At 42.3% G+C, this 25,956-nt stretch overlaps 2 protein-coding genes across 12 annotated transcripts in view; one reads left to right on the forward strand and one right to left on the reverse strand.

Annotated features, from left to right (window-relative positions):
- RELCH (RAB11 binding and LisH domain, coiled-coil and HEAT repeat containing) overlaps nt 1-22,829 on the reverse strand; it is a 62,926-nt gene extending 40,097 nt beyond the window's left edge. For all 5 annotated transcript variants that reach the window (XR_004693188.2, XM_035124818.2, XM_035124817.2 and 2 more), the window contains exons 1-9: nt 22,207-22,829; nt 11,321-11,410; nt 6,457-6,528; nt 6,290-6,345; nt 5,849-5,962; nt 4,455-4,655; nt 4,264-4,355; nt 2,924-3,193; nt 518-593 (exon numbers count right to left, since the gene is read on the reverse strand). Coding sequence is in view for 4 of the 5 variants with exons in the window: in XM_035124818.2 (XP_034980709.2) it covers nt 518-593; nt 2,924-3,193; nt 4,264-4,355; nt 4,455-4,655; nt 5,849-5,962; nt 6,290-6,345; nt 6,457-6,528; nt 11,321-11,410; nt 22,207-22,711 (1,476 nt within the window). In the remaining variant the exon portion in view is untranslated. The remainder of the gene's footprint in view (nt 1-517; nt 594-2,923; nt 3,194-4,263; nt 4,356-4,454; nt 4,656-5,848; nt 5,963-6,289; nt 6,346-6,456; nt 6,529-11,320; nt 11,411-22,206) is intronic.
- Nucleotides 22,830-22,928: 99 nt separating this feature from the next.
- The window catches only part of PIGN (phosphatidylinositol glycan anchor biosynthesis class N), an 86,085-nt gene continuing 83,057 nt past the window's right edge, over nt 22,929-25,956 (forward strand). Inside the window, exon 1 of one of the 7 annotated variants that reach the window (XM_035124683.2) lies at nt 22,929-23,109. Coding sequence is in view for 3 of the 7 variants with exons in the window: in XM_060278026.1 (XP_060134009.1) it covers nt 23,941-24,071 (131 nt within the window). In the remaining 4 variants the exon portion in view is untranslated. Of the gene's footprint in view, nt 23,110-23,851; nt 24,072-25,956 lie in introns of those variants that run through there. The other 6 variants (XM_035124686.2, XM_060278026.1, XM_060278027.1 and 3 more) reach the window with 6 other exon arrangements.

Here is a 25,956-nt window from a genome sequence, read left to right on the forward strand (position 1 = left end):
TTATCTGTGTAGGCTAACGCATGAGGAGTAGTATACAGTGGTACCTCTACTTACGAATAACTCTACTTACGAATGTTTCTACTTACGAATGGAGCTCCATCCGCCATCTTGGATGCAGTTTAGATAGGATTTTTTCTACTTACGAATTTTTAGATAGGGTTGCTTCTACTTACAATTTTTTTCTCCCAATGCATTCCTATGGGATTCGACTTACAATTTTTTTCGACTTACGAATGTGCGTTCGGAACGCATTAAATTCGTAAGTAGAGGTACCACTGTAATGCCATCTGAGTAACACAACTGGAGCCACCCCCATTTCAACAATGGCACTTGTTGAGACTACTGGGTGTGGCTGCTGAAGGTGATAATCAGTCCAAAGGTTCTAAAATCTCCTCTATGGAGCTATATAAGCAACGGGCAGAAGTCTGCTGGAGTATTAAAAATTCAACAATATGGTCTCCTCAGTCTGGATGCTACGACTCATCAAGATTTAACATTTTCCAAAAAGGACATATACCTCTGATCCCAAACGGCTCTCTGCTGACATTTGACAGAAAGACAGCAATGCTTGATGGAATGCATGTGACAGCTTCCTGCAGTAGTTGGGGCATGGGGAGAAATAGAAAACAGTTGGATAACTGATATTAGGAGTATGCCTCTTTGACTCATAATTGTCAGCTACAGAACACAGCATGTGTGTGTGTGTGTGTGTGTGTACATGCTGCTAGCATTCTAAACTGCTTTACAGATGAGACAAAAACTTCTCAAAAGGTACTCCTACACTATCATACAGATTATATTACACGACTGAGAAAACTAGTTTCCACAAGAAGAAACGAAAAGCTTGCCCACTGATGTAAACAGTTTTTTTAAATTAAAAAACAACAACAACATTTCAGTTTTATCTATTTTCTGATTATTTCATTTACATCCCAACTTTCTTCCAAGGAGCTCAAGGTGGCATACATGGCTCCTTCCCTTCCCCATTTTATCCTCGCAACAACAACAACAACAACAACAACAACAACAACAAGTACACTGAGCTTGGACAAGTTATCAAGAAGGAAAATGGAACTGACAACTGCTATCTTTTGAGTTACCTGTCTTGTTTATAAATTCCATATTGTGCTTTTCTTCTTACAGTGCAACCCAACCCAACCCAACTTTTAAAATATATTTTACCAGGGGAAGGGGGTGCTACACATGCCTGATGAAAAGATACTAGGATTAAGATTCAAATGGATTTTACTAAAATGCCGCCCTAATTATGCTTGCATGTAATGTACTGGGGAGGTGGGAAGAATCAAAACCAATATGGTCAATCCAAATCCTCAGATCTTACAATGTTGGATTGAAATGGTTATCTGCCTACTACAAACCAAATGGGGAAACTGACTATGGTAATATTCTGAGCCAATTACATTTCAGTCATTGGACACAAATGTGGCAATTTTCAAATTTGGGTTTTTAAAAAGAGCGTTCAGGAAACAGTCCTGATTTCAAGGAGGCATCTCAAATTGATTATGAGTAAATTATTCATTTCGAAAAGAAAGCTCATTATCAAGTCCCACTTAAAGTATATTCAACACTATTATTTTGAGGCTCCGGGTGAGAAACACATATAACAAAGTCTTTTAAAAAAGAAGAAGGAGAAGAGTTTGGATTTGATATCCCGCTTTATCACTACCCAAAGGAGTCTCAAAGCGGCTAACATTCTCCTTTCCCTTTCTCCCCCACAACAAACACTCTGTGAGGTGAGTGGGGCTGAGAGACTTCAAAGACGTGTGACTAGCCCAAGGTCACCCAGCAGCTGCATGTGGAGGAGTGGAGACATGAACCCGGGTCCCCAGATTACGAGTCTACCGCTCTTAACCACTACACCACACTGGCTATACATGAACATTACCAGTAAGGCATGAAAAGTTCTGGTGTGACTGCACATTTCCTTGAGATAAAAGACGAGCACTAGTATCTATAAGCTCGTGATGTTATATGGACTAGATCACAGGTCTTCAACTGGTGGGTCAGGACCCTTTAGAGCAGGCATGTCAAACATGCGGCCCTCCAGATGTTTTGGCCTACAACTCCCATGATCCCTAGCTAGCAGGACCAGTGGTTGGGGAAGATGGGAATTGTAGTCCAAAACATCTGGAGGGCCGCATGTTTGACATGCCTGCTTTAGAGGATCATCACCTGATCCCAAGTGGGTCACAACAGGAGCACCATCACCATGCAAATATATGGTAAAAGACTTAAGAATTGGATCCCCAAATGCATGTTTGGGTTAAACATGGATCCTGCATCTGAAAAGGTCTGAATGTACCTGGGTGAGATGAAAGAACATAAGGAACATGAGACAGCCTCATCGAGGCTGCATTCAAATGTCAAACAAACCACCTTTTATCTAAAAGCTAGGGCCTCAACATACTTGCAGCAGACATAATCATCTGTTTTAATGGGGGTGGTGGGGGTGGCTGGAATCTCTGACCTGTGATACAAAGAAGCAATATGTACGTCCGTGCAGGAATGAAGTGTTTATGCAACTATCCTGCAGCAGCAGCAGCAGTTTCCATGGCCGGAGAAGTGAACCATGGGCCTTTATATTTTATTTTAATGAGCCTCACAGTCAAACTGTGCTTAAATGGAATGAATACAAGCAAGTTGGGACACACAATTCAGGATCATCAGTGCTCAGGTCAGCACTTGGAAGGTAGGCAGGAGTAATACTGCTAGCTTCGTGCATGGCAGTTCTTAAGCAGGCAATTCCCCATGTCAGAAGGGGGAAAACCCAAATGCTTAGGGGGTGTGCAGTAAAAATTCAGATCCCTCACACACTTGTTAAATCTGCCCTGTACAGCAAGTGAAACATTAAAAGATTCTGACAACATTGGTATTTTTTCTGGAAAAAGAACAAGCCACTAACCTATTGGGTTTATCGAAGTGTATAGCAGCTTTATTTGATGGAGGACAAGATGGAAGTTTTTCTCTCTCCTTCAAAGGAAAAGAAATTCTCGTATCTTCTTTAGGAGGCCTTTTCTCTTCAGTGTCACCATGTACATTAAGTGTACTCTGGATATCTAAATATCTCCCGTTATCATCTGGGACTGTGAGAGGCACTTGAGCTAAAGATGACTGGACTGAATCGAATATCACTGGAACAGGAGTTTTTTCATTTCTTAAGTACTCTATTTCACTGAAAAGAGGGAGGTAGGGCACAAAGGATTGGAATTAAGAAACAAGTTAGTAAGTAAACCACTTCCAGTAACATAAAATATATATTAACAGGTTTTCAAAATGTGTTCTAGGTCATATACAAAGCCTATTTCAGAAGCTTAGGAAGCGAAACTGGAAGGTTTTCTAAAATTATTTATTAAGCCTAGGAATAGGGAACTTGTGGCCCTTCAAATGTTGTATTCTAATTCCAAATCTTCCCTTTGGAGGACCACAGACTCCGCATCCCTGCTGTAACCATTAAAATCTCACCTTTCCATGATAAAAATCATACTGAAGGGAGCATATAGCACCCTTGTTCATATGTAATGCTAAGCCAAGTCATGGCTTAACTCAAATGAGCAAATGCGAGGGCTCCTAAATACAAGACCACGGCCACTTTCCCCCTCCCCAGTTATTTATCTGCATTGCTGAGCTAAGCCATGGCTTGGCTTACGTAGTATGTGGTGTGAAACCAGGCTCATGGTTTAACTCTCCCAGGTAAACCACAAGCTACAAGGCATAGGACAAACCTTTGTTACACTTCACAGGAATAAAACTTAGCAGTTTCCTACTGGAATAAATTTGCCATAAGAGCTTATAAGTAAGGAACAGTAATCATTCCTCCTTCTGACCAGCTGCTGTGGGAAGGCTCCCTGGGGCTTGGTGTTCTAGGATACAATGGTTGATAGTATTGAAAGCTGTTAGCTTGAAAATAGCAACTAAACCACATTGGTAAGCAAAGTGGTTTCTTAAGCAGCATAATTCAATGTCTGGCCTATTCAATGCAATTTAGGGCACAAATGAAACAACGTTAGGCACGCTTAACTATGCCATTAAGATCAACAAGATACAAGAAGTTACAAAGTCAACTTCTTTGTATTGTTGTTTTGTTTTGAATTGTTTACCATTTACATTGTAACTGAGGTGACTACTGAGCATTTAAGTGATTCATTTATTTCTCTGTTCCACCTGCCTTTTCCAAGACTACAAAATGCCAAGTAACTTCCCATTTGCTAAAAAGCACAGAGTCTACAATGCTGGAGGATATACCTTTCAAGCCTTCGTATTTGTTCCAGCAGAGACCACTTCTCGGTGCTTAACACATTAATTTGATCTTCCAATTTCTGCACCATTACACATTGCTAAAGGGGGAAAAACATAAAGGGAGGGGGAAAATAATTTACCACACTGCATTTGGGTAGCAGGCTTTAAACTGACAAAAGTGAATGATGTTTGTCTACCTCTATAGATTCTGGTGTTCCAAATATAGGAATGTTCTCCAGGATAGGAGTGGTTCCATCAAATTCATCCTCTTCCGGGCCAACTGCTACATCTACAACGTCTTTTGCAGTTACTTGGTGGTTCCCAAAGTCACGGTAGAGTTGTAGCAAGTCTGGAGGCTTTGGAATGTTCAGTCCTACATCATCCCACAATTCAAAATCCTTTAGAAGTGTAAAAGTAGAAGATTTAATTGTTAAACTTCCCTTCTCATGCAGTCAAGTATTGTTATGAGTTGACATGGTTAGACATAAGCATGTGTGTGTCCGTGCCTGAGTGTGTAAGCTTGGTGTTCCTTTCAGACCTCTGAGATGCAACAGACTGGAAAAACAAGACAGGTGGGGATGGGTTGAAGGAAACAGATGTCCAACATAGACCAGACAGCCAGACCCTTAAACTGAACCCCCAAATAAGCCATGCTGTGGAAATCCCCTTCTATAAGCAAAAATCAGCATGGCAGACAGGATCCTGGCACCTTATGGGGAAATCCCCAGTAAGAAGCAAGAGGCCATGTCAACATTTGCCAAAAAAAGGAGGGGGGGAATTGCTGAGTGGAAGACAGAGGGGCGAGCTGAAAAGCTTGACCAGATATGGCGCCAGAATCAGAGGGAGCAGTGGCCATCAGGCCCCATAAAAGGCATGGAGGACTCACCCACCCTACAGCAAAGTTGGAAATAGACAGAGAAGCCCAAAGCAGTGTTATAACACCTGAACTCTGGCCTTGTATCAGCTAGCTATCCTGGGTATGGCTGCCCCAAGTCTATAGGGAGGTTTCAGGAATGAGGAAAGAAAAAAAGGACAATTTCACCTGCAAATCTCCCCCACCCCCCAGCTGTAAGGTTACAGAGATGGGTGCCACCAAGTTAAAAAACACAAAAATGTCTTCCTCCCAGGCTAATCAGGGAAGGTTACCTTTCTCATCTTTCTTCTCCTTCTCTAGAAGCCTCTCTTTGTGCTCTAAAGAAGTCCCAGGCTGGCAGCCAGATCCACACCTGAACCTTTCAGCACTTAATGGAATTGCAATGGAATATTTTTGGAGTGAGGGAGCGAACACCTGCTCCTCCTGAAGACTTATCTCCCTCTATGAGTCCTGAGCAGCACTAGAAAGTCCATGTTCCAAGCTGGCTGCAGCCCTGAAGAGGGAGCACCACTGTTAGGAGCTGGTGATAGACAGGCGTATTTTATTGTGGTCAGAGCTATTTCCTGCTCTGACCAAAACAATAACCCTGCACCAGTCTCTCCTACATATGAGTCACTAAACAAGTATTGTTTGGAAACTAGGCTCAAGAATTACCAAGTGCTTGGAAAGGTAAGTGGGGGAAAGACAAGCTGTAATGGAATTATTATTGAAACTTACCTGATCATCACTTTCATCTGAAAAAGTTATTGAAGTAAGCTTGTAGCTGTTCTTTAATAAAAATTCATTGACTAAGAAGTTTAGAGCTCTTTTTTCAAGAGGTTTAATCGGTTCCTAGGAAAAAGAACGAAGTTATGTAAGGAATGTAAACATTCTCATTAGAATATTTATTCTATCATTATTATATGTATTAAGATAGCAGCCCAGTCATGTCTAGATATCACAGAGTAGTTTACATGGTGTACCCAACAAGTTAATTGTGTAGTGTGTGTATATATATCTATATCTACACACAAACACCCCCCACACCACCTAAACGTTTTACTGCAATCAAGGAGTATATAAATAGTGTTTTTTTGTTTTTTTAAAGGCTATTGGCTAACTGCTGATACATGATAACAGCAAATACTAGGGTGTTTCCCCCCAATCCAAACTACCCACCTGAATTTCAGGACTTGATTTGTAATTTCTCCGTTCCTGCAAAGGAACTTCATTTTCTGCAAACAGCAATATATAAAATTTTATTATTCTCCATTTTGTGAGGCATCACCTACTGCTATTTTGTCAAAATGAAAAAAAAAACTAAGGAAAAGGTTTATGTACACCACCTGCAGCCTGAGTCAGGTTGGCTCGGAGGGCCTGAATGGTCTCCTTTGCTTTCCGTAGTTCAAACTCCAGGACTGGACAAGGATTTGGATTAAACATACACAGGCATCCAACCAAGAATAGGGAAACAAAAATGAAATATAAAAAAGCAAGGATGGGTGTGAAAATAAAATACAATTTGTATTAAAGACAAAGCATGCAATCTTTATGGAACTCATGAACGCATGCAGCAGAGTTAGACTGAAGCAAACTGGTGAACATTTTCCATAATTAAAGTCTAACCTTAATGAATAACTTAAGCTGTCTGACAAGGAATGCTATTGGCTTTAAGCAGAATATTGTACCACTTTGGAAAGCTTGAAAGATTTTCCTTACAAGGCATTAATGACGACTAATACTGGTACTTTAAAGTTGAAAAAGAGAAGTGTGAAGATGAGTGTGACTTGTTTTGAGGGACTGGGATGAATTTGAAATACAACTCTCATCATCAAATTGGAATTACCAGCAACTACACAGGGACGCGGGTGGCACTGTGGGTTAAACCACAGAGCCTAGGGCTTGCCGATCAGAAGGTCGGCGGTTTGAATGCCTGCAACGGGCTGAGCTCCTGTTGCTTGGTCCCAGCTCCTGCCAACCTAGCAAGTTCAAAAGCACGTCAAAGTGCAAGTAGATAAATAGGTACTGTTACAGTGGGAAGGTAAACGGCGTTTCCGTGTGCTGCTCTGGTTCGCCAGAAGTGGCTTTGTCATGCTGGCCACATGACCTGGAAGCTGTACACCGGCTCCCTCGGCCAATAACGCGAGATGAGCGCCACAACCACAGAGTTGGTCACGACTGGACCTAATGGTCAGGGGTCCCTTTACCCTTTACACAGATTATGATCTACATTTTTACAGCTACTGGAGGCAGCTTTATGTTTTTCTATGTGGGATGATGTTTTTTGGAGCCGCTTATCAGTGGGCTGGTTCTACTCCTTAGGCAACGGTAAATTTTGCTATGGAAAAAAATTAAATGGTTTTCTAAACAAAACATTTGTTCCATCATTTAGACAAAATGAGATAATTTAACATTTATGAATTGCTTTCTGTCATAGCACTTTGAGCAATATGTAAGTTGATCCAATTTATCAAATGTCTCAGAACTGGAACTTACATTGACTGTAGTTAAGGGGTTAGAATTCACTCTGGACCATTTGTAATTAACATTTAACACTATCAATATATAATAATCTGGGGGAAATTATAGGTGTTATTTAACTAAACTGGAGCCACTGAAATTAATGAACATATTTAGGTTAGTTCCATTAACTTCAATGGGCCTACTCTGGGTAAAACCTAGTTGACTACAGTCCTATATTTTTTAAGTAATTACTTAAAATATTTATATTGGAATAACCTAGGTTGTGGCAAAAAAAGCAGGTGCTGTTTTCATGGAGCCTTTCACCCCTGGATAATGTATGGAGAGAACTGTATTTTATGAATGAATTTGTGTAATAAGTTGGTAGTAAGTGTGTATGGGAAAAAGATTCACTCAGTTTGCATTTTTCTTCTTTAAAAACAGAATGGGTAGTTAGAGTACATCACATCTACCACATGGAAGTAACTTGTTTGATGCACAGAACTTTACTGCAGAACTACGAAAGCACAACTGAGGATCTGATGAGAAAGTGAAAAAAAATCTTTAGGAATCAGCAATGCTGATCTGCAAATATTTCTGTGCAACAAAGTCTGAAAACAATGTTGATATTTTCTATTGATTAATAAATTAATTAATTCTGTAGAAGCAGCCAGCATTAGCACAATTTAGTTAACCTGGGCTTTTTGAAAAGTTACTCAACTTGTAGATGAATTAAGTTTAAATTAAAAGGTTCTTCCTTTAATATACAAACTAATATAAAAATAGTTTGTTACAGAACAATTGCAGATCAGAAATGCCCTGCAACATGATGATAAAAATGTTCAAAAAAAGACAGCAAGAACACAAATTGTAGAGAAGCTCAGGAATTCCAGTAAGGAAACTAATGTTCAACAGCAAGACATATCACCAAGGGCACAGAAAGCCAGAAAAACCATATCACATAAACCCATGTCAGACGGCAAAGTCTTTCTATTATCTAATTAACAGCTCTGAAATACACTAAACAACCAGTGTAACTTAGCATTGTGTACTTAATTTTACCATTAAAACAGTTTACTCTGCTGCATGGTTTCTCTTCAGACATTTAACATTTTAATCCAGCTAGTATATATATATATGTATATAGATATTCTATATCAAACATGACTGGCTAAAATAAAACCAGATGGTTGGCTCCAGACTAACAGGACAATACTATAAATGTCTACTCAGAATCAAGTACTGAGTTCAGAAAGACTTACTCCCAGGAAGGTGTTATAGGATTGCACCCTAAAGTTAGATTCTAGTGGGGCAAGTTAAAGCACAGTTAACTTTGTCTGGTTCCAACCCACATATTCTAGTATTACAATTTAATAATAATACAATAATAATACAATTACAATTTAATGTGCTATTTTCATTCTTTTCAGGTAAATTTTTTTGACAGTGACTAGACTTTCCCCCCATTGACAATAATGGCTTCATAACTGCAGCCCTGACTTTAGCAGAATCAAAAATAATAGAGTTTTGTTCCAGCTTCAACTAATATGTTTATTTCTCCATTAGCTTCTGAAAATCCAACTGATCAAGTTGGATGTAACCCAAAAACACTCTTGCTGCAATAAATATGTTAGGCTGGGATCCAGATGGTCTCTTGTGTGAGCAGAAGGTGCATCTGCTAGCACAAGCCTCCAGCCTGCACCCATTCCCTGCTCCTTCCTCTAACATTCATGCTGCTTCAGAGGGCTCCTCCGTCCTCTGGACTTCCCCATGTGCTTCTCTGGTTCCAGTCACGTGCCTTTAAAGGTGCTCACAGGAGACTGTTAAGTCTGTTGTAGCTAAAATAACACAGCTACCTCACTGGAATTTGTAGCATGTCAAGTCTTCACAAGAAGCACAAGCACCTTAGGGGGAAAGGCATAATCTCTGCCAACAGCTCAGATATGGAACATGTGGTGAGGTGAACCATACTGGCATCATTGCCGCTTACCATCTCAACATTGTCATCATTGCTGCTTACCAGGCTGGGTTAGGGCTGGCCAGGAGCAGCATATTGCTGCAATGGACCTGCCCATGTACCTGCGTAACCCTGACTATGCCCTGCCCCCAACCCCATCCAGGTAAGCAGATGTTATGCCAGTACCCTGAGAGCAATTCTGCCCCACCACAGGTTTTTAAATTGTTTCGTTGCAAACCAACCATAGTCAGCAAAGCAGTAGCCACCGTTTCCAAACCCTTTCTGACACTTGTGCCAGAGATGGAAGGGCGGGAGGAGCCGGAGGCTTGCTGCAGCTCATTCTCCATGGCCCAGTGGAGAATCCATTAGCCTAGTTGGGATGTCCTCCTAAATCATAGTTCAGAGTGATGGCCAAACCAGGGAAGCAATTTCTCCATAGAGCTGTGAAGAAATTAAAGTCCCCTCACTTTTCTTTTTCTAAAGCATGTGAGGTAACAAAACTATTGCAGAAGACAGGCAACCAGTTGTTACACAACCACTAAGATCTTTTTATCAAGACAAAACCCATTCTTCTGTGGCTCTTAATGTTTGGCAAGTTCAAGATAAAACAGCATGACACTGCAACATTCAACCCAAGAAGTATACCATATTTTTCTGTGTAGAAGACGACCCCGTGTATAAGATGACTGATGACCCCCCCTTTTTAAACCTAAAATTAAGAAATCAATCATTTAAGCATCAAACAGAACAACTTTGAGCTTTTGGGAGTGGGAGGTTGCCCAAAGTTGTTGAACTTATTTTGCGGAGGTTGCCCAAAGTTAGGGTTACCATATTTTAAGAGCCTGAGCCCAGGCCGCCCATACCAAAGCCCAAGCCCGCAGTGGAGCCAAGGCCACCTGCACCAGAGGCCAACCCTGAACCCAAGCCTGGGCCCAAACTCCTGTGCATTCAGAATCCATGTATAAGATGACCCCCAATTTTTGCCTAAATGTTTAAAGCAAAAAACTTCGTCTTATACATGGAAAAATACAGTAATTCTGGAATGTTCACAATCTTTTCAAATGCAATATTCAACCCCAAAAGTATTACGCTAGGATGTTGACCATATAAGGCTTTTGTCTTCACTATCAGTTTAAAGGAAATCAACTTTAGGCTATTTATTGTTCTAAACATTTTTCATATTTGGATATTATCACAACTTCTAACCTATTTCATTTAGAATTGTACAGCACAGTACACTGCTAGTCAACCTGTTCACGCAATGAAACCATTTAGCAGAAACATAAACAGCCATTTAAAAGGTTTCATATTTAAAATGACTTGTGTCTCTCAACAGCATTTTGTTCCTTACAAAGCTAGATGCAGTAGTTGTCTTCAGCTGGACTTCAAATGCTATTGCTTTGTGACAATTATTACAGTGACAGAAAAAGACATAAAGCATAAAATGGATCAATGCAACATTTTTAAAAGAACAGTTTCTTTGTATTAAAAATAAATAAATCAACTAGCCAAAGACATAGCTGTCAAGTTATCCCCTTTTTTAAGGGAAATTTCCTTATGCTGAATAGGCTTCCTCGCGAGAAAAGGGAAAACTTGACAGCTACGCAAAGAGGTACTGTTACAAATTTAATTAACCATTCAAAAATATTCCACATTACTAGAAAATTTACAAAGCATTAAACTTAAAAGGTAGCTTTAAAAAATAAATGTGACACACCTAAAGACTATTTCCAAATAATAATTCACTGAGCTACATCCGTACAATAGCTTATTTTATATGAAATTTTGCTCACCAGCCAGCCGTTCATCTGTCTCCCTGTTGCCATCATCTGAATATCTTGCAAAGTCCAGTGAGTCAAGAGTGCTAATACTTCCAGTTCGATCTAAAAAGATTTAAACAAACATTTGAGCTTTGTTTGTTCTCCCCATCCTGTACAAGGGTTCCCCAACTGAAGTGAGAGGCTGCATATGGCAAAGGACTTTTAAAAAAAAGCTTTGGGTGGTATTCAACAAAGTTTTATTCAGAGCAGACCTACTTAAAATTAATGTAGCCAAATTAGTCATTTTCATTCACTTCAGTAGGTCTACTCTATCTAGTTAAACACTACCCTGGATGATCTTTCCATAATACAGTGCCAGCTTTAAGTTATACCTGTTTTCTTCTCATTACTACAAAATGTTTCACTGCCTGTTTGCCTCAACCTTTTCTCACAAAAATGTGTTCTCTTTGAGTATGATCTTCTATTTAGACAGGGAACAGAATGAAAAGAAGTCAATTTAAAGACAGGACAGGCGTTGTATGCATAGTAACAATTCCACTGAAAACAAGAGTTTATGCCGAATACCTATATATGACAGCTGTAAAGGGCTGGATATAAATCTAACAATAATAAGAGGAGTTTCCCCAACAATCAGGAAGAGGAAGACAGCAAGAAAAAATATGGGGACAGGAATGTCTCAAATAGAGGACTTCTGGTCTACCGCCAGTGCTGATCAGCGAGGAATCCTCGAGCTCCAAGGTTCCTGGTGCTGTGAGGGAGGGGGGAGCCGCGAGAGCAACGCGCCCCCCCAAGAAGAACCCCAGATTGAGCTTTCTGGGGGCGTGAGAACTCGGCTGTGCCCCAAAGCGTCTCCTCTGCTCCCCGGCAAGCTCTTTTTAAGAGCTCCAGAGTGAGCGAAGTGAGAGTCGCGGGCGCCATTTTCGAGTACATCGCTACCCTCACAGAGCGAAGCTCCGTGCCGGCAGCGGAGGATTTTTTTTAAAAAAAGGATTTGAAGACATTGGACACCATGAGTAACAGAAAGATTTTTATTTTTTTAAAAAAAATTCAGTTGAAAAGAATTGGCCACAGGAGGAGATCTAAACAGGAAGTCGGTCTCCCCCATTGAGAGAACGGTGATGCAGTTAACTTGCAGTTAACCCATCCAGTGGGAGAGGGGGAACAAGACTTATGTTCGATTCAAGGAGTCCTCAAAGAAGAACCAGCATGGAATAATGTCCTCCCAGTGAGAGAGGGAGGGCAGGATCCATGCTGGGGCCTGAGCTTAGCTGGAAAAAAATTGAGATAGGGCTGAAAAGTGGAAACATAGCTGGATGGTACTGTGCTACAGTTAGAAAATTGGGGGGGCAGCAGGAGACAAAGAAGGGAGAGCGGTGGACAGGTGGCGAAAGAGTGGGAATAGGGTGAGGAGCAACAATGGGTTATTTTCTAATTAAGATGGTCCGAAACTGGAACGTTTTATGGAGCTGGTTGATACATCTGGGAGATCCGGAGTCCAGGGGAAGGGGGATAGAATTAGATAAATGTGGTTAAAGGTTATTATGATAGAAAAAATAATATTTGAATGTATGGAAAATTTGGGGGGTATAAATTGTGAGGCTAAAGGAAGAATTAGAGATGGATGGGAAAATAAATTTAGATTTGGATTAATTAATGAATTATAGGTTGACAATAGTTGGTTTTTTTTTCTTTGTGTAGATTAGAATTGGTTGTGAAATAGTGGAAAAATTGTGTTAGAATGATTTTAGATGATAAAGGAAAATTGCTTTAGATTTAATAAATGGACCCAGTGTGGGGGGAATTGAGGAAGTCCACAATGTCAGAATACTGTAGTAAAGAAATTAAAAAGGGTAGGGAAATAAAACTCTCTGCAGTACTTTCTTGGCCCTTTAAAATTCAAGGGGGGAAATAAAAAAAAGACAATACAGTGGTACCTCTACTTACGAATTTAATGCGTTCCAAACGCACATTTGTAAGTCGAAAAAAATTGTAAGTCGAATCCCATAGGAATGCATTGGGAGAAAAAAAATGTAAGTCGAAGCAACCCTATCTAAAAATTCGTAAGTAGAAAAAATCCTATCTAAACCGCATCCAAGATGGCGGACGGAGCTGCATTCGTAAGTAGAAACATTCGTAAGTAGAGTGATTCGTAAGTAGAGGTACCACTGTACCTGAATATAAGCCGCTCCCTTAAAATTCCGCAGGCACTCACACCTGTAAATGGCAAATATACAAGAAAATCCAATGGGTACCATTCCCCCGTGTTCCTGGGCTGCTTCCTGTGGGGTAGCCACACTGCTTTGCCGGCGGCCTTCCCCCCTTCCCCCTGCTTTCCCATCACACCCCCGATGGCCCTCGTGGTGGCATCCTGAGCAAGGGGGAGGCGCTCTCCATTTCAGCCTTGGAAGGCAAGGCAGGGTCGCAGAGCTAGGGCAGCTGTTTCAGCAGCAATATCGCAAGGTTGTGAATATAAGTATGCAGTTAGTATGTTTCACACTAAGGTTTGTCTAGCTCAGTGTTTCTCAAACTTGGGTCCCCAGTTGTTGTTGGACTACAACTCCCATCATCCCTGACCACTGGTCCTTCCTGCTAGATAGGGATGATGGGAGTTGTAGTCCAACAACAACTGGGGACCCAAGTTTGAGAAACACTAGTCTAGCTAAATGAGAAACTTAAAATTAAACGATTACATGGCTGGCTTCAAGGAGATCTGCTTCTTTTACTTCACTGGGCACAGAGTAGGTGCAAAATATCAACTTCCTTCCCTCTGTAATATTTTACTAAGAACTATTTATAAATTACCCTGGGGGTGGGAGAACTGGAATACTTTATCAGGAAACTGGAAAAGAACCATAAACTGAGGGACAGACAAAACACATTATAGTAATACAGTTCTACCTTGGATTCTGACGCCTTGCAAGTTGAATGTATTAGCTCCTGAATGCTGCAAAACCAGAAGTGAGTGTTCCGGTCTGTGAACCCAAACATCTGACGGAGCTTCCTGCAGCCAATCAGAAGCCACGCTTTGGTTTCCGAACGTTTTGGAAGTCAAACGGATTTCCGGAACAGATTCCATTAGACTTCCAAGATATGACTGTACTATTTCTGGGAGTGGGGGAGTATTATAGCTGTAATCATTTACCTAGGAGTAAATGCCACTAAAGTTAATGGGATGTGCCCATTGTAAATGCAAGAGTTGTATAGTCTCATAATTGTTAAGTAATCACACAGGTCTTAATACAAAACTATTTTTTTTTAAAGATACCATTATTCTGGTGCTACCAACAGGATGCACTGAAATAACAAAATTGCTCTCCATCTAAATTACCAGTTTACTCTTCTGCTCCATCTATCCGATTTCCTATAATAATCCATAGTGTGTTGTTCTTTCTGCACCTTGGCCTGGCTGTAGCTTGTTTCTTAAGTCAGCCTTTTGAACAGTTTCTGGCAAGCACAGAAACTCTCCAAATTTCCATATTCCTGGTCAACAGGTAGAACAAGTTATTTTGGCAACCTAATCCTGAAATTACCATACTTGACAAAACTCCACACCTTTACTCTACACTGACTTGCTGCTATTATTCGTGCCAGAGGTACGGTAACCACTTCAAATCCGAGGAAAATAATGTGTTAATCAGTTGAGGCTAATTATGTGAAGTAAAAGGCACTAAGGAGATTTGGTAATTTTATTTGAATGAAATGAAAATAAGCAACTTTTCAAGAGTTTCCAAGAATGCAAACAAAATTGGCAGTAGAATTTATTTTCACAACATTTCATCTTCCTGAAAACTTACAAGCTATCTTTATTTTATCACATAGGGACTCCAATTAATGTTGATATAGTTGAAACAGATGTTAACATGCATTCAAGTTTGCAAGATCTTTGATTACTGCGGTAGACACAAGTCTTCTGTCAGGTGCAAAGTGCTTTTATTTTAAGACTGTGGTGGGGTACCTTTTTGTGTTGGGTCTGTATTCCTTTGGGAGTGGGAAATCTCACAGGGACCACATACGAAAGGCAGATAGAGTCAGAGCTAACAGTGGGCTATCCATCTTCTTTCAGTCACCTTGTCTTTCCCCACCACTGAAGATCTGTCATGCAGCAAAATGTCCCATTCTTTCAAATGGTTTATGTTCCCTAAGTTTCATTGCGGCACACAGGAGATTTTTGAGGTCATGGGTCTGGCAGTGCATGGAGAAGGCAAACACCTGCCTATTTAAAACCACTCTTACATATGCAGCAATATAGTTTACGGGGGAAAGGTACTATCAGCATGAACAGGAGCTTTCTTGGCTGCTGTTGCTGCTGCTGCTAATTTCTGCATGAGCATGACTAAGGACAAGAGGCTGTTGGTCAGCAGTTCTCCACCCTTGATTTAATAATTTGCAACTAAGGGAATATAAATAGCAGATATCTTTAAAAATATGCTGCAATTTATCGACTTGTAAACAAGTCTGTCTGTGAATGCTCTCTTCCGCTTATCAGGAGGGAGTGACCATGAACAAGCAGCTGCAGAGAAACATCAGGGGAGTGCAAAAGACTACAATGACTGCTGCCAGTCTGTATCTTCTAGTAGGTGTACACATTTATGAAGAGCATGTGTGTAGGGGCTGAATTTTTGTGGTTGCCAACCTTGGCCTACAACCCATTGTGAGCAAGGAGGCGACAAGTTAAGCAGGCACATGCATTTGCCCTTTTATTCTTTTATTCTTAATTTATCATAAACATATGGACCAAGCATATGCCATTCAGCCTATTGCTACTACTCACTGCAAGCAATTGCTGGAACATCTGCTACTTGCTCCAGACAAATAGGTTGCTTTAACTGTGGCTTTAGTTGAGCAAATCACTTGGCAGAAAAAAATCAATAATGCCTGTGTTAAGATTGGGTTGCAAGAAAAAAGTGACTTTCCTAATTATCAAATTGGCAAGCATGCACTGAGACTCAAGTTCTAAATCTCCTCCCCCTTCGGTCCTTCTGTAATTCTGCATAAAATGCCATTATGGGTTTGTGGACCAACTACTGAACTTTAGTGATGAGATATTGCATTCTAATGATTCAGCACTCAATTTTATTAAAAATTATTAATCAAATATTTGATTCTCCATCAGACAATGCCTAAGTGAACTTACAGAAGAAACCTAAGCTTCTTGGAATGTTTTATACTGGACTTGGAGCACTGAATCAGTTTGGAAAGCTTCTTTGGGGGACAGACAGACCCAGAAAGTTTTATTTGACTAGAACTTTGATTAAAATAAACCGAAATTAGTTTATCATAGAGTTATGGCCCTTTTTTGATGCTGCAATGAAAATGAAATGCAAAATGGTTAACTGGCTGCATAATATGATGAACAAGAAGTAATAATGAAAACATTCAATCCTATTTAGGTGTGGTGGCTATGTAATAATCTAAAGTCCTTCTTGAAGTACTAAGCGGGGATGATTTCAAATGTAGCCGTGTTTCTCAAACTGAAAAGATAATTCTACAGTAACAGCAGATTATCATGTGCTTTCCAGTGCAATTTTTTTCAGTGGTTAATTATTCAACAACAGACTTGATTTCCCTTGCTGGAGTAAATACTTCCACTTCTCTGGTTCTATTTTAGCTACTGTACATATGAGGAGTAATTATATTTTCTTATTTCATGCTGGGAGTTGTTATCTGGGGCATCTCTGAGGAATATGAAGTAGTTAAGCCCATCATTTCCCAAAACTATAAATGTTCTGAAGTCCTTGAAGAAACTCAAGCCCTAGAATTTTTACAGTGCCTTTAACTCTGTTAAGCCTGGAATATGACTTCGGAGACCTTCAGCTGTAATTAATAGTGAACCATTGTCAGGATAAGAACAAGGGGAGGGGGGCAGAAAAGTGTCCGCCTGCCTGCCTTGTGGAATTAATAAATGAGGCTGAGTTGCTGTGAACAAGAAATGGGGAAGGAAAAAGAGACAACTCCTCACTTTTTCAAACACTTGTATTTCAGCAGCCCAAAGGAAGCAAGTTCTTAGTTTACTTTCCATGTTAGAATTAGAATGAGTGCAATTTTGATTAGTAATATCTGAAAGGTTATACGGAATACAAGAAGTTTCTTTCACGTATATTCTTCTTAGATAGTCTTTAGCTCTGGTCAAGTACACCTGAATTAAAGGCCGTGGTAAATGCTGTAGAAGCATTTACACGAGTACATCATTCTGCTGCTAGCTATCCTGGATTTACATATAACAAAAGCAGCTACTACCTCACTCCTTCAACACAATTGAGACCTGGAACCACCTATAATCATAGAATTGTAGAGTTGGAATGGATTCCAAGGGTCATCTAGTCCAACCGCCTGCAATGCAGGGATCTCAACTAAAGCATTCATGACAAATGGCTATCCAACCTCTGCTTAAAAACCTCCAGGGAAGGAAAGTCCACAATCTCTTGAAGGACTCTGTTCCACTCCTGAACAGTTATTAATGTCAGAAAGTTATTCCTGGTGTTTAGTCAGAATCTCCTTCCTTGTAACCTGAAGCCATTGGCTGGGGTCCTACCCTCCAGAGCAGAAGAAAACAAGCTTGCTCCATCTTCCATGTGACAGCCCTTGAGATATCAGAAGATGGCTATCAGAACTCCTCTCAGTCTCCTCTTTTTCCAGGCTAAACATACCCAGCTCCCTCAACCATTCCTCATAAGGCTTGGTTTCCAGATCCTTAATCATCTTGGTTGCCCTCCTCTCTATTTGTTCCAGCTTGTCAATATCACATCGGGGTTCTGGTCTTTGGTAGGCTTTCGCTATGCCAGGGGTGAGGAACCTGTGGGCCAAATGCAATCCTGCAGGCCTCTCAATCTGACGTTCAGGACTCTCTCCAGGTCACACCCTTCACCAGCCCTGCACTAAGCTCTCCTTGAGTGCTTTTACCTGGCTTGGAATATGTCCTTGAACTATGATAATGCCTCTTGCTTGCCTGGATGGAGAGATATGTGCATGGGTGTGAGTGTAGAAACTTCTGGCTTTTGAGTGACTGGAATGTAGCCAACTGTACAAAAGTAAAGAGCCACATTTATCATTCCACCCAGAACTGACACAAGGCCCCCAGAAAGTTGCCCATGAGGCAATGTGGCCCTTGGGCTGAAAAAGGTCCTCAATCCCTGTGCTAGGCAGAAATCCATGCCAACGCAGCGAAACCCAGAGGTGTGCTTAGGGCTACAGAAAAAAAACAGGGTCACAATCCTGTTGTTTCTTCTCCGTGCACAGAGTCTACACATGGAAAATGTCTGAACAGGATTTGAAGCTCTTGGACAGATAGGCTTCTAGGGTGGATTGCCCACAATATGGTGCAACCTTCAATAATCAATTCATCCAAAAAAGAATCTATGCACCAAGGTGCAGTAACCACAAAGCATTATTAATTGAGACAAAAAAGAGCATCCTTCCTCCTGATTGCATGTGCAATGAAAATGTAAAACTTCCATGCTCAGTCCAGAACAAACTGCAGTTCCCATGTTCCGATTTAACAGGAAACTGAGATTTCTTCAAAACTGGAAAGTGTTACTTCTCACCCTCACATGTGGAGGGAAGAGAGAGAGTGGTGTGATTCCACCTTCTTAACTTAGTGCCAAAGCAATAAATGAAAAATTTGTCGCTACTGGCATTTTTCCTATTTCAAAAGCAGCTTATAGTATAATTGAACATTTTTATAGGGTGAAATACCTAACAACATTTCTCCTTGGTTAACGCAAGAATGCCACCATAAATTCAAAAAGATCCTGCTGCACACACTGAATAAAACAACATCTCGGAAAATGTGATAGAGGGATCTATTCTTCATTAATATGGTCTCAACCAAAACAATAATTTATGTTAATAAAGCTATCAAACGATGAGAATAACTGTACTTTCAGATCAGTATCACACCTGTATTTATGCCAACATGGTGCTAAAGACTGAAAGCAAAATAGCATTCAGTATAATTAGATATGAGACTAACTGCATTTGGAGCTCCTTGAGCTGTTTCCTAACCCCAAAATGTATCAAATAATTTACTCTATCATTGTGTCATACTACACAAATACTAGTGCAAAAATATATTGATACTACTACTAAACATGGTTAACACCTCTAAATACTGGGGGGGGGGCCAGGAGTAATGTAACTTAAGTAGCTTCAAGGATCATATGTTGTCCATACTTGCTTTAGGAATGGATATTTTAAGACAGAGTTGGATTGGGTCCATTCCACCTATACAATTCTAAAAATTGATTCTTACAATTTGCTAGTGAACACATGTGTTAAGATCTGTTCATGGGAATAAGTCTAACTTCTGAGAAGCATAACATGGAGGCAGAGAACAGACACAGAATCATAGCTTAACTTTTGTTACCAAGAAGATTTCAAGTTGCAATTTTCCAGTTTACAGAGGAAGCAATGCTCCCACCTGGCTTAGCTGATCATGAGAATGGAATAGTCACATGAACAGTGTTTTTGCAGACACCTGACCCCAGCATTTCATCAGAACTGACTAGGAGTTGTTCCCTCTTACTTCCAAGAATACAGTTTAAGAGTCATAGCTAAAAAGAACAAAAATTGTTCCATATATTAATATTTTCCCTATATACCTACACTTGTCTTCCAAGTGTCTGATAATGCTTGTTGATGTGGAATGTTCTGCAACTCAGGAAGTTCTGAGATGTACTTATGAAGTTCTATCACTCCAATGTGTCTTCTGATTAACCTAAGTTATTTCCATTTTATCCAGAACACAACACAATCCTATTACCCCTATAGATAAATCTAATACAATAGCACATTCAACAGCTTCTGTATGAGTATCTGCTTTATCTATATTCTGGCAATGGTAGAAACATTTCAATCAAATTTGGGTTGCTGCAGATACTTGCACATACCCGAATGCTCACTGTACCTTTCCAACAAAATACACAGAAACCTGCTAATACTCACTTCCACAGGAATACCCATTTCCCAATTCAATGCCTCAACATCAGCCATGCCTCCAACATTAAACAAGATGCTAACACTTATGGCACATTATGTCAATAGCCGCTTCTAGTACTTAAGGTACTGTTTCATGGGTGCAATAAAACAACATCATGCCAGCTATTTAAAGGAACTAAACACAAAGCAAGTAATATGAACACAATGTTTTCTATTTGGCTAACTACTATTGTGATATGAAGATCAACATCCAAGGATGACTGCCCACTTGCACAATGAAAATCCACTTCACAATGATACTTCTAGTTTAGCCTTCTTCCCTGCTCCAGCACCTTGAATGCTCCCAACATCTGCTCTGGAAAGTTCCTCAGCCCTCCAAAGCAAATTCTGGAAGCACATGAAGGCTGTAGGAGGAAAAGGAGGACCCATTGCAAGAGCAGAAGCCTGGATCTCACCCAATGTTAACTGGTTATGATTCCAAGGGCTTTCCCTATAACCCTGGCTTGGTGATTCTGCACCAAACTGCAAGTGACAGGGGAGTCAGTTTTCACTTTTATAAGGTAGAAAGTGATTCAGAAGAACCCAACCCGACCCAACATCTAGCCTTGCAAAAAGAAAGCAAAATCCACACAGATCAGGAATAGTCATAGCTATTCTTGTCACCTCTGCAGATGTGTGAATAATCAGCACAGCCTGAGCTCATGATGATATGCTACTTGCAAGAATGAAAAAGATCAACATGTACATCCAAATCTATACTGTTAAAAACAATGCTATAAGATGGCAACGACTAGTTAATGTTTAGAAGCAATAGCCTCTGACCTAGCAACCCTGGCAAAGTAATACACCTGCATGAGGGGTGATGACCTGCAACCCAACCTATACATATTTACTCAGAAGTAATTTCCATTAAGTTAAATGTGACTTATACCCAAGTAAGTATGCATAGGGTTCCAGTCTTAATAGTACTATCACACAACCCATCTTCCCACTAAGGAAAGCTCTTCCCCTACAACAAGATCTATTGGGATGAGAGGGTTAGGCTCCTGCAGAGCTCTGGCAGAGCTGGAAGGGAGTTATGCTCTCTTAACTACTTAATCCTTGGACTCAGCCAGGGCGTATTATCTCTCTCATCCCAGGAGAGCTGGGACCTAGTTGGGTGAGCAGAGCTCAGCGGCTCTTAAACTGGGGTAAGCCCTGACAAAGCAGTGTGGCAGAGTCAGGACCACAGAGGCTGGATCCTCAGCTCAGTCGTGTTACTTGGCAACCTGGCATAAGTTAAGGCATCAAAAAGGGTGGTGTATCTCAAGCACTACTATAAAAAATTGTTTTCTCTCTGCCAGGCTTAGGTCGGTTCCATTAGCAGTAGCCCCACTGTTGAACAGAGTAGCTTTGCGCCAGGGTATTCATACCAGCTCCTTGTTTATAGGACTGCTCCCTAAGTGTGGCAAACAACACCATGTTGACCAAGGTTTTGAAAAATTCTCTTTAGCAGAACACGGGGGAACTGAGTTCCCTTACCTTTTAAAATTTTAATATTTTTTTTTGGTCTTTTGGGGGGAGGTGCGGACAGACTGGAATGGATATACACCCAATGCCTAAGCCAAAGCAATAAACTTCATGGCGAGTTCCCCACCTCCCTTTTACCCAGAGGAAAAAAGCACTGATGTTGAACTACATGATGGTACTAACTTAAGCAGGGCATTGAGTGGGGTGGGGTGGAGCGGAGTAAGCCCAACCCGGGCATTACCTTACACGTGCCAAACCCACCACTTGCTTTCAAAAACAAACCCTGCCCGCCCCGCCTCCCTTCCTGCCACAACTGACAGGTGCTCCTCCGAAGCAAAATACGAGTGCATCGAAACTAAAACAACTCGTCAAGGTCAACCAAGGACCGAGTCGGCGGAACTGAGCTACCCTTGTTTTATTTTATTTTATTTGTTTCCCTCCACAAACCAACTTACGGAGCTGTCCCGCTGCGCCGGGCTCCTTCCCCGCTCCGGTCCCCGCTAGTAGCCCCGGGGCCGCCGAGGCCGGCGGGGTGGGCGCCGTCGCCGCCGCCCCGCATCCTCCTCCTCCCTGGCGCTCGAAGTTGCCCGGGTTGGAGAAGTAATCCCTCAGACGGGGGAGTTCCCGGCCGCTCTCCAGCAGCTCCGTGTGCAGCTCCAGCGCCGTCAGCACGAACTGGTCGCGCAGCAGCTGAGCCGCCAGGGCGTCCACGGGGACCCGAGGCGGCTCCTCGGCCTGCAGGGAGGAGGGAGGCGGCAAGGGCAGATGCTGCTGCTGAAGGGGCGGTGGCGGCGGCGGCGAAGAGCAGGCCGACGAAGGCAGCGGGAGCGGAGGGGCCGTTCCGCCGGGGTCGCTGCTGCTGCTGCCTCCGCCTCCGCCTCCGGGCCTGGCCTCGTCGGGGTCCGACTCCTCGGAGTCGCTGAGGAAAGGGTTCACCCCAGCAGCCCCCGCCGCCGCCATCTTGGGAGCAGGGGAGGCGCCCGAAGCAGCGCTCCCCCCTCCCTCGACGGAGCCCCGTTACCACAGCAGCCGACGGCGCCCACCAACCGCCCGCCTCCTCCTCCTCCCTCCTCAGAGCTCACAGCTTCTTCCTGGTCTCGCCTCTCGCGAGAGTGCCACCCGGATGCTTCCTGTCTCCGGCGTCCTCGCGGCGCGGTATAGACTTTCGAAAGCTGCAGAGGGGGAAGCTCGTCTGCTTTTCTGGGCATACAGGAGGTTTCGTTTGGTCAGCGTGGGCGCCGGTCCCCTCTCCTTCCTCGTGGGGAGAAATCGGCAGCTGCTTGAAAACAACCACGAGCCCACGGAGAAAAAAAGCAAGGCTTTAGGGTAGCGCAAAAAAAAGAAAAGAAAGAAAAAAGGTAGAAGCAAATACATATTCATATTTGTTTTAACTCAGTTGCCTAGGAAGAAGGCCCGCTGTGCTACCTGACATGAGATTGCATGCTGCGTCTTGTTTCAGGCGGTAAATACCTTTCCCCCTCAAAACAATGCAAAAAACAAAAACAAAACGGGATGCAGAGACCATGTTTGTTCTCGTTTTGCATCGGTGTGACGGTGGTGGCCGGGATGCATTGTAGTCCATTAATTATTATTATTCCTAGATTGTAGGTCAGGCAGGTGAAAGCTGCTATTTTTTTGACAGCCCTGAAATGTCAGTGCTGTGCTGAAGCGGAGACTGAGACGGGTTTAAAAAAAGCGCAGTGTGTTTGTATTTAAATAAACGCAAGCTTTGACTTGAGGTTTGAATCTCGGCAGAAATTCAATACTGTATTAAGGGGGGCAGGGAATGTGGCGGTTTAATTAGAATTACTTTTGCAGCAACATCCACACCGCTGTGTTTTATCCTTTCGTGGCCGAAATCCAGTGCAGAATGGACCGGGTGCATATGAAGCCTTTTGGTTTCCGATCTGACAGTTGCACCAAAGGACATGACACTGGGTTGTGGTCAACTTCAACCCCCACCCCCGCCGCCAATAGTTATGGGAGAAAACAATAGTTTGGTTGCAAACACTCTTTCTCCCAAAGTGCAAAACAGCTATTTCAAAAAACCGAGCACGAGGTTTGTGAGAGTCGACGTGCGTTATATACTCTTCACGTTTCTCTCTCTGGAGGCACAGGCGGTGAACAGGAGGGTGTACACACCTGTCCCACTGGGCTCCACCTGAGCGCGTCATGGACATGCAAGATGCATGACTGACGGGGTAGGACACTTTTTCCCTCTTCCTCCCCCTCGCTCCCTTTCACCGGGGATCTCGCGAGGCCCTTTGACGCGTGCCGGGGGGTGCTTGGTAAGGGTGCAGAAGCGCCTGCTACCGAACGTGTGAGTACGGTAGGAAGTAGCGTGTGTGCGCGCGCGCGCGCGCGAGCCCCCACGCCCCACCCCACACTCGCAGGCGACCACGCTTTGGCTGGGGGTCGGCGGGTGTAAGTGTGGATTGTTCTCCTCGCTTCCGCATTCCCCCCCCGGGAAACCCACTGATTCCGCAGACCCTCCCTGACAACTCATGAAAGGCTGTTTGCCAGATGTTGCTGATGGGGGATGATGCCTCTTGCTAAACGAAGGTTCGGGGCAGCGTCCTCTCTCCATCACTGCCTGCTGTTGGGGGCTAGGGGGTTGGGATCCTTTTTTCCATCTGAGAAAAAAAAATGGTTTTCATCTGTAGTCTTTCTGGTACTGTATGTGTTTTGTGCGAGTTTGGTGGTTCCCCACTCACCCACCCTCTCCCACCTTCGCCTCTGTCTTCTTGGAGCCCATGAGTGCTTTATCTCCTTTCTCGGGACCCTTAGTATGTTTTCCCCTCAGTTCTTTGCCCTCCATTTCTATCCCCTTTTTGGCTTCTTCTGCTTGTGCCCCGTGCTTGTTTTGCCATCCCCACCCTTGCTAGTCACTGGTTGGGGGAGGGAAGAGTGTTTAGACAGCAGGCCTTTGGGTCTCAAATGTCAGTGGCGCCCTGTGGGACCCCAAAATTCAGCATCCCCCTCACTTTCCATTCTGCATAATGGTTTTGGTGTCCCTGAGGCTCTGGGCCCAGTGCTACTGAACTGCTTGTGCTCCCTAAAATCTGCCTCTGGTTTAGATCTGCGCATGAGGGGGTCTGAAGTTGGCGGCTTGGAAGGCCCAGAGCTTGGCGCACCCACCCCGCAGCTTTGAATACATCAGGGCTGCCATTTTGTGTTCCGGCAGAATAATAATAATAATAATAATAATAATAATAATAATAATAATAATAATAATTTTACTTATATGCTGCCTATCTGACTGGGTTGCCCCAGCCTCTCTGGCGTAAAATATAAAAACTAGCAAAATATAAAAACACAATAAGACATTAAGCACTCCTGTTAACAGAAGCTTCATTCAAAGAACAGGGTTTTTTTAAGCTGCAATGGCTGCCAGTGCACTTTAAGGATCAAAACCTCAGATTGTTCTTTGAACTGCCCTTTGATCTGTGAACTGCTCCGAGACCTCTGGGTATAGGGCGGTATATAAATCCAATAAATAATAATAATAACCTCCGTCTTATATATACTTTAAAGCAAAATAAGCAAACAAATAAGTCTTTTAAGGGGAACAGAACTCACAGATCATGGAACACAGAATCACAGAATTGTAGAGTTGGAAGGGACCTTGAAGATGCAGGAATTGAAGACCTCTTGACCCATGACCTTGGCATCATTAGCACCATGCTCTAACCAACTGAGCTAACACAGGAAGCAGCTTTATACTAACTGAGACCATTGATCCATCTAGTCTAGCATTGTCCACACAGACTGGCAGCAGCTACGGTATCCAGGGTTTCAGACAGGAAACATTCCTAGCCAGAGCTGCAGATGCCACTGTTGGATTGAACCTGAGAGAACTTCTACATGCAAGATAGTTGCTCTACCACTGATCTATGGCCCTTCCCCAACTACATTATAGGGTAGAGTCTAAGGTTTTATGCAATTAATAGAAAGCTTGAAATTGTAATGTTTGGACTACCTATATGTTAGATGTTAATTTTTTAGAAAGCAATTTCTTAGCAACTGCATCCCCTAGTGGCGTTCAGTGCACATGGCAGTGTTTTCTGCACTGTTTGTATTCTGTGAAGGAGACTGCTGGTAGAAATACAAGTTCAGGCATATTCAGGTAGGTCAAGGCATCTGAAAGTCATTTAAATTGGAATTAAAATGCCATAGATTTGTTTTTCGCCCAACCACCCCTTTTC

This window comes from Zootoca vivipara, chromosome 8 (genome assembly GCF_963506605.1).
Source record: "Zootoca vivipara chromosome 8, rZooViv1.1, whole genome shotgun sequence".
Taxonomy (NCBI): Eukaryota; Metazoa; Chordata; class Lepidosauria; order Squamata; family Lacertidae; genus Zootoca; species Zootoca vivipara.